The 14,900-nt window shown below is 36.9% G+C and overlaps 1 protein-coding gene across 2 annotated transcripts in view; it reads left to right on the top strand.

Annotated features, from left to right (window-relative positions):
• ADAMTS6 (ADAM metallopeptidase with thrombospondin type 1 motif 6) overlaps positions 1–14,900 on the top strand; it is a 233,598-nt gene that overhangs the window by 197,830 nt on the left and 20,868 nt on the right. For both annotated transcript variants that reach the window (XM_036309506.1, XM_036309505.1), the window contains 2 exons: positions 8,911–9,115; positions 14,431–14,607. In XM_036309506.1, coding sequence (XP_036165399.1) covers positions 8,911–9,115; positions 14,431–14,607 — 382 coding nt within the window. The remainder of the gene's footprint in view (positions 1–8,910; positions 9,116–14,430; positions 14,608–14,900) is intronic.

Below are 14,900 nucleotides of genomic sequence, written 5' to 3'. Positions count from 1 at the left end.
TTTTCTTCAAGTGCAAAAAGAAAAACATTGGATGTTCACATTTAGAAACATATATTCATATTATGTGATTAAATTAAACAGAGAAAAGGGGATAAAACATCACAGCGGGTAGAATTTTGATGAGCCTTTCAATGAGGAAAGATGCTTATTTACGCACAGGATTCAGTTAACTCTAAAACAGGAACTTCAGTAGGTTGATCCTGGCACAATGCTGGAAATTATATTTCATCAGTTGCTAAAGCACAAATCTTTCATATTTTTAACATCTCTGACATTAGGATTTATCTTGCAACTGATTGTGTCTTAAAATAATAATCAGCATTATTTTTTTCTTTTTTTAAAAAAATATATTTTATTGATTTTTTTTACAGTGAGGAGGGGAGAGGGATAGAGAGTTAGAAACATCAATGAGAGAGAAACATCAATCAGCTGCCTCCTGCACACTCCCCACTGGGGATGTGCCTGCAACCAAAGTACATGCCCTTGACCAGAATCAAACCTGGGACCCTTGAGTCCGAAGGCCGATGCTCTATCCACTGAGCCAAACAGGTTAGGGCATTTTTTTTTTCTTTCTTATTGGTACATAAAATAATAACATCTGAGATTCAATAAAGTATAGTAGATAAAATGTGCAGTTCAATATTTTCCAGGTATTTATTCTAAAGGTCTAAAGACTTTGAACATGGTTTAAAAATATTCTGCATTGGCATATCAGTGCTTTAATTTCTGGCCCAGTTTTAAGTTCTGTCATCCTAGGCATCCTATCTTTGAAGTGTAGGGCACAGAGGTGTACTTCAGCTTCTTTCTGCTGATTGATGTAGCAATTATAGCTCACTGTAAAGGGAGGCACAAGGAGAGAATCATTCATCTTAACAATGACTTTCAAAGAATTAAAATTTTAGAAATATGAGTCCTCCTGTTAGTGAACCACATTTTATAATCTGTAAGACACAAAGGTTTCTTGTTTGAGCAAAAGGCAGTGACTGTGTGAAAAAAAGACATGGATTCTGAGTTGATCATGCAAATACTGATCTTCATAGGGATTTTGCCTGTTTGACAACTGCAAGACAAAGCATGTGTGAATGGCATTGCATTCCTGTTGCAGAGTAACCATTGTCCTCCTGGTTAACTAATTACTCCAAGATGAACTTGGTAAAGAAAGAGAGAGTAAGCAAATGAATTTATATGCCCCAGGATCTAAGTAATTTCTTTTTCTAGAAATGATTACAATTAGTTACAAAAACCTGGGACTTACAATGAATAAGGAATTTAGGCCCCATTATAGTTAAAGCAAGATGTTTGTTCTCATATTTGTTCCAAAACAGTAATGCCTTATGAACTTTCATTATCCAAACTCAATATTTGCCTGAATATTTGATATTCACTACAACTCATCTCTTGAAACTGTTCAGGGCAGTGGCTACCGATTAAGGACACAGGGAGTCTAGAGCAATATAAGTTTTTATTTTAAGAATTTAAAATTTTCATGTCTCTTCTTTATGAAATGTGATCACTATGTAGTTTATTCCTTAAAATCCAGACATGGGGAAATATATAAATATGACCTATGATACATATTGTACAGACAAGATATTTGTGTTGTTTTTTTTCTTTTCACTTTCCCTCTCTTTTGTTAGTTACAAGTTTATTTCAAGCTGAAAAACTACATAAAACAAAATGATGCTCAAAAACTTTGGGCTAAATTTTGAAGTTTTCAGTAACTTCAACATATTTTCATATAATTATGAGTCTCAACCCATCAGCTTAATTCCCTGACACTCAGGATTTTAAGTATTATGTTTGGCATTTGATCAGCCATTTAAGGCATCTGAGTGGGTCTGGTCACACCTGTTCTATTTTGGCCTCAGCTTTTTTATTTGTTAAAGCTTAAATGCTATTCGAACGTCCTTTGAGATTTCAGTGGTTGGTCATTCCACCCCATGTATTTTAGGCTTGGCTATTACATAAAGATGTGTGTGTGTGTGTGTGTGTGTGTGTGTGTGTAACACTTCTTTAAGGATAATTGGCATATTTGAATTAACATACATAATTAAATTAGGTTTTCTCTTTTTGAATTCTGAAAAAGTTATTAACTTTTTAAAATTTGAAGGTGAGAGGATGGGATTTGAAAAAGAAAGGTAAAGAGAATATAAGAAAAAGAAAATTTAGGCTGAGGTTTTTTTGGGGGTGGAAGAACTAAAGAACATTTAAAATATTACTCTTTGTTAGTTCATTTTTTCTTAGTTCCTTTTAAATTTGTTCTTTATTCCTTTGAATTCAGACTGTGAAAAAAAACTCTTAAGTCTTCAGAATGGTTGTTGTATATGATTCCCAGTAGACATCGGTATTATAGAGATAAAAATTATAGGAAGACTATTGAATTCACTAAGACTTTATTTAAAAAAAATTTTTTTTAAATATTTTTTTGTTGATTTTAGAGAGAAAGTGAAAGGGAGAGGAAGATAGAAACACCAATGATGAAAGAGAATCATTGATTGGCATGAATCCTTCATGCCCCACACTGGCGATAGAGCCTGCAACCTGGGCATGTGCCCTGACCAGGAATTGAACCATGACCTCCTGGTTCATATAGGTTGATGCTCAAGCACTGAGCCATGCCATGCCAGCTGGGCTGAATTCAGTAAGACTTTAAATGAGTGTGGAAGAAAGGAGATAGGTGTTTTGGTTTTTTAGATGATGTGATAATTGTATTTGTTGTTTTTTTAAAAATACAGATTAAAACAAAGATTTTAAAATGCAGATAAGTAAAAAAATTAAAAACACTTATAATACCACTGTTAATACTTTGATGTATATATTTCACAACTTTTTTCTATGTCTATACACATAGGCATGTGTATATAACAAAATGTATAATAATATTTATTATACTTTACTAGAGGCCCAGTGCACGAAATTCGTGCATGGTGGGGGGATCCCTCAGCCTGGCCTGCACCCTCTTTCAGTCCAGGACCCCTCAGAGATGTCCAACTGCCAGCTTAGGCCCTCGTTCCTTACCACCCGCCTGCTCACTGCTCCTTACCACTTGGTTCACAGCTACCACCACTGCCGCTGTGCTTATCAGCTGTGAGCAGACGCTCAATGCAGGAGCTGCCCCTTGGTGGTCTGTGCTCTCCCATAGGGGGAAAACCACTCAGTCAGAAGCGCATTATAGTGACAGGTCATTCTGGTCATTCTGCCATAATAGTCACTTAGGCTTTTATTATATAAGTAGCCAGTTCTCAACATTATTTTGAACATTAAATATCTTCTACCACATTTAGTAAATATGTCATTGTTTATTTAAATTAGCTTCCCACTGTTAAACAATTGTGGTTGTATCCTAGCTTTTGATCCTTTACAAAACCATAGCATTAAGCATTTTTGCTACTAAAACTTTGCTCTCTGTAATTATGCCCTTATGCTACATGCATAAGAATAGAATTTCTGGTTCAAATGGAAATATAATTTAGTCCTTCAGACACATTGTCAAATTGCTTTCTAGAAAAAACATATGAATGTATACTCCCATTAATAGTATTTAAGAATGTCATTTCCCTAAACTGAACAACCCTGGATATTATTACTTTAAAACTTACCTTTGACTATTTTATAGGAAAAAAAGCCTTTATATCTAACTGCTGTTCTATTTAGTATATCAAATTGCTGATGAGGTTGAACATTAAAAAATTATGTCCAGTGGCCATTACTTCTTTTTTGCTTTTTCTCTTCATGGCCTATCCCATTTTCCTATTGAAGTGTTATTTTATTATTAATTTGTATGAGCTCTTAATGTATTAAGAATATTCACTCTTTTTTCTGTGCTCCAAATAATTTTCCTGGTTTGTCATATGTTTTCCATATTATTCATAGTGTTATGATCTATTTTTATTTATGAGTTTTAAAATATTATATAGAAAAACTCCCCAAAATTTCTTTCTTTCATTGATACAATACTTAGGAGGGTCTAAGATTATACTTTCAAAAATTTTTAATGTACACTTTGATCTATCTAAAATATATTTTTCTACTTTGAAAAAAGGATCCTTATTTATCTTCAAATATTATTGTTTTTTCAATACCATTAATTTAAAACCCTAAATAGTATTTTTCTAATCAAAAAGTATCTTTTCAAATAATGAGATATTTTAAATGTCTTTAAGTCACATTAGAGAGTTTATAAGTAGAGTATTAAAAAATAGAAGGCTGTAAGATTTGTTGTATAAAGAAAATGACAGGGACTAGAAAGACTAGATAAAAGACATTGGTAGAGAAATAATAATAATAATAATAATAACAACAACAACAACAACAACAATTCATTTGGAAGATCTTGAAGGGCCAGAGGAAGCTTTGCTGGGAAAAATTAATATGCTCAGAGCAGCAATTCTTTTATAAGAAAGAGTATAGTAATGAAGATGGTGAGGTGACATGGGACAGGAAGAAAACAAGAATTCTAGAGACATTGAGTGAAAAATGATAGAATTCATGACAAAGGTTGAAGTAATTGGAAAAGGGGAAAGGAGTTGATATTAAAGATATGATTGATAATAAGCATGACTGATTGAAGCTCCACCAAAAATCAGAAGTAATACTGAGTTGGAATCCAGAGAGAAAGGCCAAGAGTTCAGTTTTGACCATGTTGTCTTTTAATAGCAAAAATATTTCTATAAATGACCTCATGTGAAGAATCCTTATATACTGAATCTTATTCCAGTATGAAACTGGTTTTTAAATTGAGAAAGTCAGGAAGGTGAAAACAGTGGAGTGCGATACATTGTGGAAATACTGTGACCAAGCATTAGAAGACAGTTTTTAGATAAGTCAGTGTGGAAGGCACACTGGGCAAAATGGTTCCTTTTCTAAGGACAACTAATTGGGCAAATTCATATAAAAATAATTATAGCACAGGACAAAATATGCAAAGTGCAATTAGAGAGTTATAAGCAAAAGTGCTAAAGGATTCTCTGGCTGGGGAGAGATTTTTACCAAGGGGCTAGGCTTAATTTAATAGTATCTTTTATGGTAGAATGTTTAATAATTATTTGACTCATTATGCCCATAGACAGTTATAATTGGTTAAGTTTAGAAAAAGATTCATCAGAGTCCTCTATAAAACTCGGAAATTTAAGACCTAGGAAGAATTATAGAAATCATGTAGGCCAACTCCCATCATTTTACAGATGAGGGTAGCTGATCTCTAGTGATGTTTTTCCCATTATATGAGACATCACCAACTTTCTAAGTTACAAATCAAATGTCTGCTGGCATTTTAATACTTCTAATTTTGTTTCATCTACACATTCTCAATTGCCACAATTTCAGAGATGTTTATTACATTGATTTTTTTTTATTTAGAAAAATGGTTAGGGTATAGAGGCTTCTGCTTAATATTAGACTCACTTTTCCAATTAGCTGAGGAAAGAGCAATTTTTCTTTTCTTTCTTCTTTTTTTTTAAACCAACTTCTTGTTTTGAAAATTGTTCTAAAAACTATTTTAAAGCCTAGGAAAGTTTTACTATTTACAAGTGGTTAATAGGTTACATACTTGAACCTCTCTGAGTAAAGATGCTACGGTCAAATTCTGAAGATTCTTTTTCATTTTTCTATGTGGTATTTATAAAAAGTTTTGATAACTAGACCCTTGACTCTGGGATAAAGGTTGGAAAATCTCAATACGCATTTCAACCTCTCAATCTCTTTCACTCATAATCCAAATATCTAATATAAATTTATTTTTATGTGCTCTGCCATTTCCCTTTAAGTTAAAAAAGCAAAAATAATATTCCGATTTTATGATGAGTTCTTTCTTTTAAAATATTCTGGTTAACCAAAGTTGGGGGAAAGTTTTTTTCTAGTGTCTCTCTTATTTCCTCCTCCCATTAATATTATTATTTGACCTATTAATGTACAGATACTGCAAATTAAATTATATAGGCCGCACCAAGCACTTTTATTCCAGACACTCAAATATGAATCCACTAATTGTTAGTGTCTAATGGATATGAGGGAGCTTGTGAGGATTAAGACAGTTTGGCCACCGTGTCTTCAGCTCAGGGAGAAACAGCTCCAGTATTGTTCTGGCGATAGCGATAATATTCAGTGAGTGACATTCCCAGAGAGAACTTCTGTGTTCCGATTTTTACCACCGAATCTAGAGGAGGAAAAGAAGTAGGGGGAATGTCATCAGAGGGTCAAATACATGGAGAATGCAGGTGAAGAAAGCTGTCTGCCTTCAACTGGACAGGGGAGTGGAGAGCCTGAAATGGGAGATGCAGTGGTACAGTTGCAAAACTATGTAAATACTTGGAGTGTGATTTAATCCTTCGGAGAGACATGGGGAGGGGTGATTTTCTGAGCAATAAAGATGCAACAGGAACTGACTATGACACCTGAAATCAGAGTTACAGTCAGAAGGGAGATGGGGAGGGTGGTTAATACTTTTACTTTCGTACATTCCAAGTTAAATCTGGAATGACACATCTCAGCTAAGAGATGGTTGGCAATAAAAAGGCGGAGGTGGCCCTGAGCTCGTGCAACAAAGAACAGCAACACCCCCTGAATCACTGCTGTTATTCTGGGCACCTGTGTTTAATTTGAGGGCCTCCATCCCTCTTACATTATGAGACCTAATGAGATCATGGCTGGAGGTGGTATGACTGAACATTTTGTGGCTGAGTATACACATTTCTGTTTTATCCCCTAATCTTGGTGATGAAATCACTGTTGCGAATTGAATCAGAGTTTCACTATGGCTGGCATGCAAGTTATTATTCTCAGTACACATTTTCCTCTTTACCAAAAATGGTACTAACATCTTGGGATCATATTCATCTGTAGAAAACAAAACAGAAAGAAGATGAAAACCACTTTAAATCTTCTCTGGAAAATGACTTAAAAAAAAGGTTAATATCAGATTTTTAAAATTTAATATTAAATTATTATACTTTAAATCAATTTTAGGTTGAAATTTTTTGGATTTTGACAAGAAGCTGAGAATCTGGTTAATTATGATACCTCTAAATGCTGGTTTTCCTCTATAAGTAAAGATAATTCAAATAATAATAGACAAAGGACATTGTGGCATATTTGGCTAGATGCAGGCTCAAATTTAGGCTGCTAATAGTCTGACTTCACTAAGGTACCATCTTCCACATATAAAACTGGCACAATGAGCTAAGGTTGCTAAAATAGTGAGCAATTTGTTCTTAAAGTGTTCAGACTCTTCTCTCTGGGTAGTTGCCCACCCAAACGCATGAGCATATCCATTGATGATAGTTGCATGATTTATAGTCATGGATTGAGGAAAACGTGACCAAGATTCTACTATTTAGCTGTTGTTAAAAGTGAAATTCGGTGGAAATAGCAACTGATAGGGAATCAAGTCCTAGTTCCGTCATTGCTCTTTTCATGACTTTGGAGAACCATTTTCCTAACACAGGGTTTTATGTTCTTCTTCTCTAAAACAAAGCACAATGCCTTGAACACAGTAGGCATTCAGCATATATTTATTAAATTAAATACAACAATATGTCAGCCAGTACTCTGGTTGGAAATAATACAACTTCAATTTCAGCAAGCTTTAGCACATAAGAGGGTTTGCTGGTTTATAGGACAAGTCTCAGGGAACTACAGAAATGGACCTAGCTTGAGGCATGGCTAGAATCAAGAGCGCACACACCATTAGGACTCTAGCTCCTCTGCATTCCTTCAAACCAGCTAATTCCACTTTAAGGCCACCCGCAGCTCTTACCTTTGTGACCAGAAAGGAAAGGGGTCCCTTTTGCTCTAGTTGAAATAAAAAAATTCTAAAGCCAAATTGTCATTGATCTGATTTGCATCATAATTCACACCCCTTGGACCAATTAATGTGTCTCAAAAGTGAGTCCTGCGGAAGTTTTACACATACACACACACACACACACACACACACACACACACACACACGTCCTGAAGTTATATGTATGAAAGTTCTCTGATGACTTTAGGGAAAAGGAGTGATATACCCATAAATGGGAGATGTTCACCTTGTTAAGATATTTCAGTTTCTTCCCTCTTTAGCTGGGTAGAAGTTTTTTTTAGGAGTAAAGGGGTCAAAGCAAGGAGCTGATGTTTTCACAGAGCTGGCTCAGGGCTCTGCTCTTCCTGCAGGTGTTTAAGACTGTCATGCCTTCAGGGTGGATACCTGAGCCTCCTCTACCACCATAAGGAAGGGAAGGCCCTCTATCTCCTACAGAGCCTGACGTTCATGTCTGGGAATCAGAACAAATCTCTAAATTTTAGCATAAAATCCTGAATTGTGAAAGAAGCACCCTCAGTGTATTAGTAATAACAGCTACTATTGTAGGTCAGACCCTCTGTTAGAAGCTCTCTGTGGTGTGCTGAGGCCAGCTAGCACTGTCTCCTGAAACCCCATTAGTAGCATGTCTTCTCTTTTCATGTTCACTATGTCTGTGGTCATATAAAAAAAGGGCAAATGCAACAAATCAGGATCCCCTCCCTCCTATAAGGAGCCAGTCATTAAACATTTATAACACATGACTGGCAGCTTCATATATTGCCTTATTTAATCCTTATAACAGTCTCACAATTGTATCATTATCCTCATTTTAGAAATTAATAAAAAAGGAGAAGAATCAAAGAGGTTAAAAAATACATACTGCATTACTTATTTGAATGTAGTTTTGCCTGTTCTAAAACCCATGCACTACAGTTTAGGAGGCAACTGACAGTGAGTTATTTTTTCCTTAGTAGTTCTTCTATTTGTCATTTGTCACATCAACAACACTGAAATGTCAGCTGTTCTAGGAAAAGGATGTAGTCCATTGACAAAAGTGCCTTCACTCAGCTGGAAATCTCTGGCTGCACTGAGGAAATTCTCTTCTGTGTTTCTCCCACTTCTTGCTGCAGGTGGTTCATTGGAGATTGGTTGGAGTGTAGCAAGACTTGTGGTGGTGGAATGCGTACAAGGGCAGTGCTCTGCGTCAGAAAGATGGGACCTTCTGAGGAGAAGACACTGGACTCCAGCGCTTGCTTAACACACCGGCCCGTTGAAAGAGAGTCCTGCAACAACCTGCCATGTCCGCCTCAGTGGGTGGCTTTGGACTGGTCAGAGGTAAGGAAATCGGAAGCTGTATGTTTTGAGATGTCTTAACTATTAACACCAAAGCATTTCATATTAAGGGCACCTGAGCATGTGAGCATCTTAGAACTCAATCATTCAGGGGTATAAAACAGTGAATTTGGCCATGTTATATTTTATTGCTGCTTATCAGGAAGTAAGTGTTTTGGGGTCAGGGAAATCAATGAGAAACTAGTCTGATTCAAAATAAGCCTAAAGTGAATTTGAAAGAATATTATAGTGAGATATATATCATCTAAGTGGTTTTTCTTTTTTACTATCCTTGAACAGCCTCATAGGCTCAGAATTAGTGACATATCTTTTTTTCCCAAGTAATCTTCTAGCCTAACTACATAACTCAGATATGAGTCTTTGTCAATGTATTATCACTTATTATACAAAGAGAAGAAACCTGGAGCTGAGGAGTAACACACCAAAAAGGCAAATTTAGATTCTATCAGTACCTCCATGTAAATGGTCATTGGGGAAGACCTGACTAAAATAATGTTTTTCTGGCAGCCATGTATAGAAAAGAGCCTAATATAACTAGAGGTCTCAAAAAAACAGTCTCATGAAAAATGAGGTAAGAGGTAGAGTTCATTCTTAACTCCTTATTCTGCAGGAGACATAGACATATACACTCTATACCATTCTCCACATTTCCCAAAGGAAAGCTGAGTCCTTCTGTAGTGTCGGTTAATGGTAAGAAGGATGAGTACCTGGTTATATGGCTAATGGTCATTCTTCTGGTTGGCAAAACAGGATGCATTTCCTCCTAGAAACATTATGGTACTTGTTTTAGGTTTTTTCTATAGACCTCATAAATTTCTCAAAAAATAACAAATATGCTATTTAGAAACCTCTGGATGTAACTTTCCCCTTGTGACTCTTACTGCTTGAGTGGCCTTAGTTTGCTAGAGGTATGGGGCTCACAGAGGGATGTGGAAATGGAGATTTTGACCAGTTGTGATTATCCGTGTAATCTTTGGCAGGGATTGGGAGTGTTCTCCCAAATTTCCTGGCCATAGTTCAGCTTCAGTAATTACATTCTGCCCACCTAAATTTTATTTGTGTTTCAATCAGATGTAGAGATATTCTTGGTATTATTCACTCAGTGGTTACGAAAAATAGTATGAACTCTTCTGTTCCCTAACAGTGGCTGGATTAACTCCTAAATTCATTGGAAAAGTAACATCCTTTGATAAAGAATAGACATTCTGCAGAGTTGTACACATTAGTAGTTCAATTCAGTATCCAAGACCCATATAGAAGTCCATCAATAGTCTTTGATTAATGATGACAAATTTGTTTTTGGAGAATAAAATCATAATTCGGAGGCCTGATGATTGCAGCAGTTTTAGGGTTTCAGGCCAAGTCAGCAAGTATTACTGAGTTTTACTAAACACACTAGTCTAGTCACTATGGAGAATACAAAAGAATTTATAAGGTTGGGAAAAGAAGAAATGTCCATTTAACAACTGGAGAATAATATAAAAGAGTGTTAATAAAATGGTGGATTGTATGGTATAAATGTATAAGTGATATAGAAATTCAGAGCTGAGGAGGTCAGAATGGCCTGGAATAGGATTGGAAGGTTTTTTAGTTGATGGGAATTGAGCTGAATGTTGAGGGAATATAGGATTTGAAGTAGGAAAGAGAACTGGGAAACTAGAGAAGGTATTTCTGAGAAGAGAAACAATAGAAACACAAAGACCATGTAGGGTTGGAGAAAAGGGTTGGTTTTAAAGAATAAACGGATGATAATAAGAAGGCTTGAATACAAAGTTCTGGCAGCCACATCATTTTTCTACAAAAAGTGGAACAAGTTGACAAGTTCATATGCAGAAACTAGAAAAAAGTTTGTACCAACCACTAAAACACCAAAACCTTCTCATGTGCAGACTCATTTCACATTGGTCTCTTGACCTACATATTTCTATATATTTTTAATTACATTGAGAAATAGCTTATGTATATATGTACATTTCCATTTCAAATAGCATTTTAAAGTTTCCTTCCTAATTCAACCTCATATTGGTTGTAGTTACTCTACCTTTAGAATTTTGATTCTTATCTATCCAGTCTTAGTCATTCTTAGGAGCTGCCTGAAGAGATATGTGTAAACTAAAGGGGCTTTGAATCACATTGCTGCTGTCTTCTTTAAGATAGCTGAGTCAAAGTTTAGGGGAAAGAAGTTGTGCTGAAGGTGTCAAGTGTACGTGTTGGGACAGTCACCTTGAATAAAGGATTGGTAGCTGCTGATGTCTCTCCACAGACGATGCAGGAAAATGATCCTAGGGTAAGCACTGGTCAAGAAATGCTGCCATTACTGTCTCAAAGATTCACCATCGGTACCATCGTCGTCATCCTTTATTCAGGAAGAAAGATGACTTTTGCCCCATTCAGTCCTGTTTATTTTCCACAAGAGGGGTGTGCTCTCTCCCTTCCATTTCCTTACGTTACCAGGAAACCCACCTCTTCCCTTGATGGGTTAAAAATAAGTGAAAGTAAAGAGCATTAAGTGGAAAACAAAGTGAGAACAAGGAGCCTGTTCTTCCCAGAGGAATGGAACACCTCCCACTAATGAAAAAAGGAGGCCCCGGCCGACAGAGGGGCAGACAATGTTCAGTCTCTTTCAGTTAACTTTTGCAAATATTTCACACCATATTCTTTTGACACGCCCATGAAAACTTCCCTCCTTTTTCTGCCCTCTCCCCATGTCCAACTATCAGCTCTCTGAGCTCTGCTAATCACAAGGGTGAGGTTCAACTGGTGGAAACATGTTGCAGGAAGAGGAATGTACCCTTTGACCTTTCTCTTTTCATTGCTGGCCATTCTAATATAAAATTTCCATTGTTGCAAGGCCAGGAACCATTTTTTGTTTTCTCCATCAGTGAAACCCACCCGGTGCTTATGACAAAAAATGAAAAAAGAAAAATAAAAGAAAAGAAAAAGAAAAAGCCAAATTACCTCGGTAGGAAATGTCTCTTCAGAAGCCTTTTGTGAAGCTAATGAAGCCACAGCTTTCCCATTCCCTATCATCTAGCCTCACTATTGGGATCACCCATGCTATGTTGGACTTAAATAGTTTTCTGTTTTTCCCTCTCTTGGCATGTAACTTAAAAGCATACTGTGGATGTGCTCCAGCAATCCCAAACCTTTCTTTTGATGTATCAGGATAGTTTCTTTAGACTCACAGAGCACCCATTGAAAAAGTTCTGTTTCTTGGAGTTACTCTTGGACAAGTGATGACTGGCATCATAATCAGTTGACTTTATAGGACTTACTTTTGGGTAGCATTTCTTAAGAAGGATGGAAGGTGGGGGGTGGGGAGATCTACTCAAAAGGGTCTGTGCTTTGTTTTGTAGACGACTGTGATATCACCTTATTTATCCCAGGTTCCACTCTGGCCCCATAACTAAGTAAATGAAACTCACCTCTCCAGACAGAACTCAGTCTAACCCCAAAACATTAGCATTTCTGTCCTTTACATGTGAGAGCCAAATTGTTTTCCCTGGTGTAGTTTCAAATACTTTTTTCTTTTTCTGAAAAATTTGTTTTTGTTTCTTAATCATAGAAAAACAAAACCATAAATGTATTTCTCACAAAAAGCACTTCTTATATCCTACTGAGATGAAAAAAAAATGATCTGGTCAGATTTTATTTTATTTTTATTTTTATTTTTTTTAAATATATTATTGATTTTTCCACAGAGAGGAGGGGAGAGGGATAGAGAGTTAGAAACATCTATGAGAGAGAAACATCGATCAGCTGCCTCCTGCATGGCCCCCACTGGGGATATGCCCGCAACCAAGGCACATGCCCCCGACCGGAATCGAACCCGGGACCCTTGAGTCCGCAGGCCGACGCTCTATCCACTGAGCCAAACCGGCCAGGGCGATCTGGTCAGATTTTAAATGTTAAGTTCTCATGATATGGCTCGGCTGGCGTGGCTCAGTGGTTGTCAGATATGGCTTGGCTGGCATGGCTCAGTGGGTGTCAGCCTATTAACCAGGAGGTCATAGTTTGATTCCCAGCAGGGCACATGCCCGGGTTGGGGGCTTGATTCCTGGTGTGGGGTGTGCAGGAGGCAACTGATCAATGATTCTCTCTCAGCATTGATGTTTCTCTCTCTCTCTCTCTCTCTCTCCCTTCCTCTCTGAAATCAATAAAAAAAATATTTTAAAAAAGACTGTCGTTCAATTTTATGCCCCCTTTCTCCCAGCCTAGTACCTATAGAAGATGTGAAAATGTTTTTGTTTTTTTAAGTGAAAGATCTATAAACAGGTTCAAAATATTGTAGGTAAGGTTCTCATGTGACTGAGAGAAAGTACAGGTTTTAAGGAAGTGTTCAGACGTGCAGGGGAGAAAGCTGGAAGACTTTAGTTAGTCACTGTGTTAAGTAGGTGACTCAAGAACAGAGCACTCAGATTAACCTGGAGAAGGGGTAAATGATAGCCTTTCGGACCTAGGAAGAAGCACCTTTTTCCTTAGTATGAATGGACTAATTCAACTACGGAATAGTAAAATTCATTATGTTTAACTGATGGACAGGGAAAAGTCCAGAGGTTTTCTGTGCAATAAAACTTCATGTGTTCTTAGCTACCCCCCTGTGAGAATACTCATGTAAATCAACTCCTCACTTAATTCACAAAGACAGGTTCTTGTGGTCTACTAATAACATAAGAATTTTCTTCAGAAGACTACACCCAGCAAATAGGAAACCAACAATTCCACATTCCAGAAATTAGCAGAATCTTATCATAACTGAATGTGGCCACGGATAGGGAGGAATCGAGGAATAAACCTACCCACAATAAAAAAAGAAAATAAGTTAGCCAAGAAAAGCAAACTTTGGGTTTAGCTCTTCAAGACCTTAGGGAAAAAGATAAAAGTACTTTTGCTTAAAAAGTTAGGGAATTTTTATATCTGAAAGACTTTGCCTAGAATTTAGTGTGTACATGTACTGTATACCCCAGTGATGGCGAACCTATGACACGCGTGTCAGAGGTGACACGCGAACTCATTTTTTTGGTTGATTTTTCTTTGTTAAATGGCATTTAAATATATAAAATAAATATCAAAAATATAAGTCTTTGTTTTACTATGGTTGCAAATATCAAAAAATTTCTCTATGTGACACGACACCAGAGTTAAGCTAGGGTTTTTCAAAATGCTGACATACCGAGCTCAAAAGGTTCGCCATCACTGGCTATACCCTAACACATACTTACTTTAAGAAACATGTTCTTGGAATTTTCCTCTATTCTTTGACTGTCTTTGTTCATTAATATTTGTTTCCTTCCCAGTGCACTCCCAAGTGTGGTTCAGGATTCAAGCATCGGATTGTTCTGTGCAAGAGCAGTGACCTTTCTAAAACGTTGTCAACTGCATACTGTCCACAGGAGAGCAAACCCTCTACCCGCATGCGCTGCAGTTTGGGCCGCTGCCCTCCTGCTCGCTGGGTGACAGGAGACTGGGGCCAGGTAAGGCAGTTGCACTGTGGTCTTCCCTCAGGCAGCACCTTGAGACACAGGTAGCAACATATAGAAATCGAGGTGTAAGATATGAGTGTGGAACAAGGCACAAACAGCAGCAGCCACCCATAGACACACTTTGCTATGTTTCTCCATACTTACACACTTCTCACTTCTATCAACTCCTTGGATCCTGACATTTTAACTTAAAATTAAAAGCAAAATAGTCTAGATGGCCAGAGATTTGAACAAGCTACCAAAACTTTGAATTCTAATCCCAACTCTCTCAACTACTTTAAGAA

Source organism: Myotis myotis, unplaced genomic scaffold (genome assembly GCF_014108235.1).
Source record: "Myotis myotis isolate mMyoMyo1 unplaced genomic scaffold, mMyoMyo1.p scaffold_m19_p_5, whole genome shotgun sequence".
NCBI classification, from domain to species: domain Eukaryota; kingdom Metazoa; phylum Chordata; class Mammalia; order Chiroptera; family Vespertilionidae; genus Myotis; species Myotis myotis.
The sequence above is the reverse complement of the archived record's forward strand: the minus strand, read 5'-3'. Positions and strand labels throughout refer to the sequence as shown.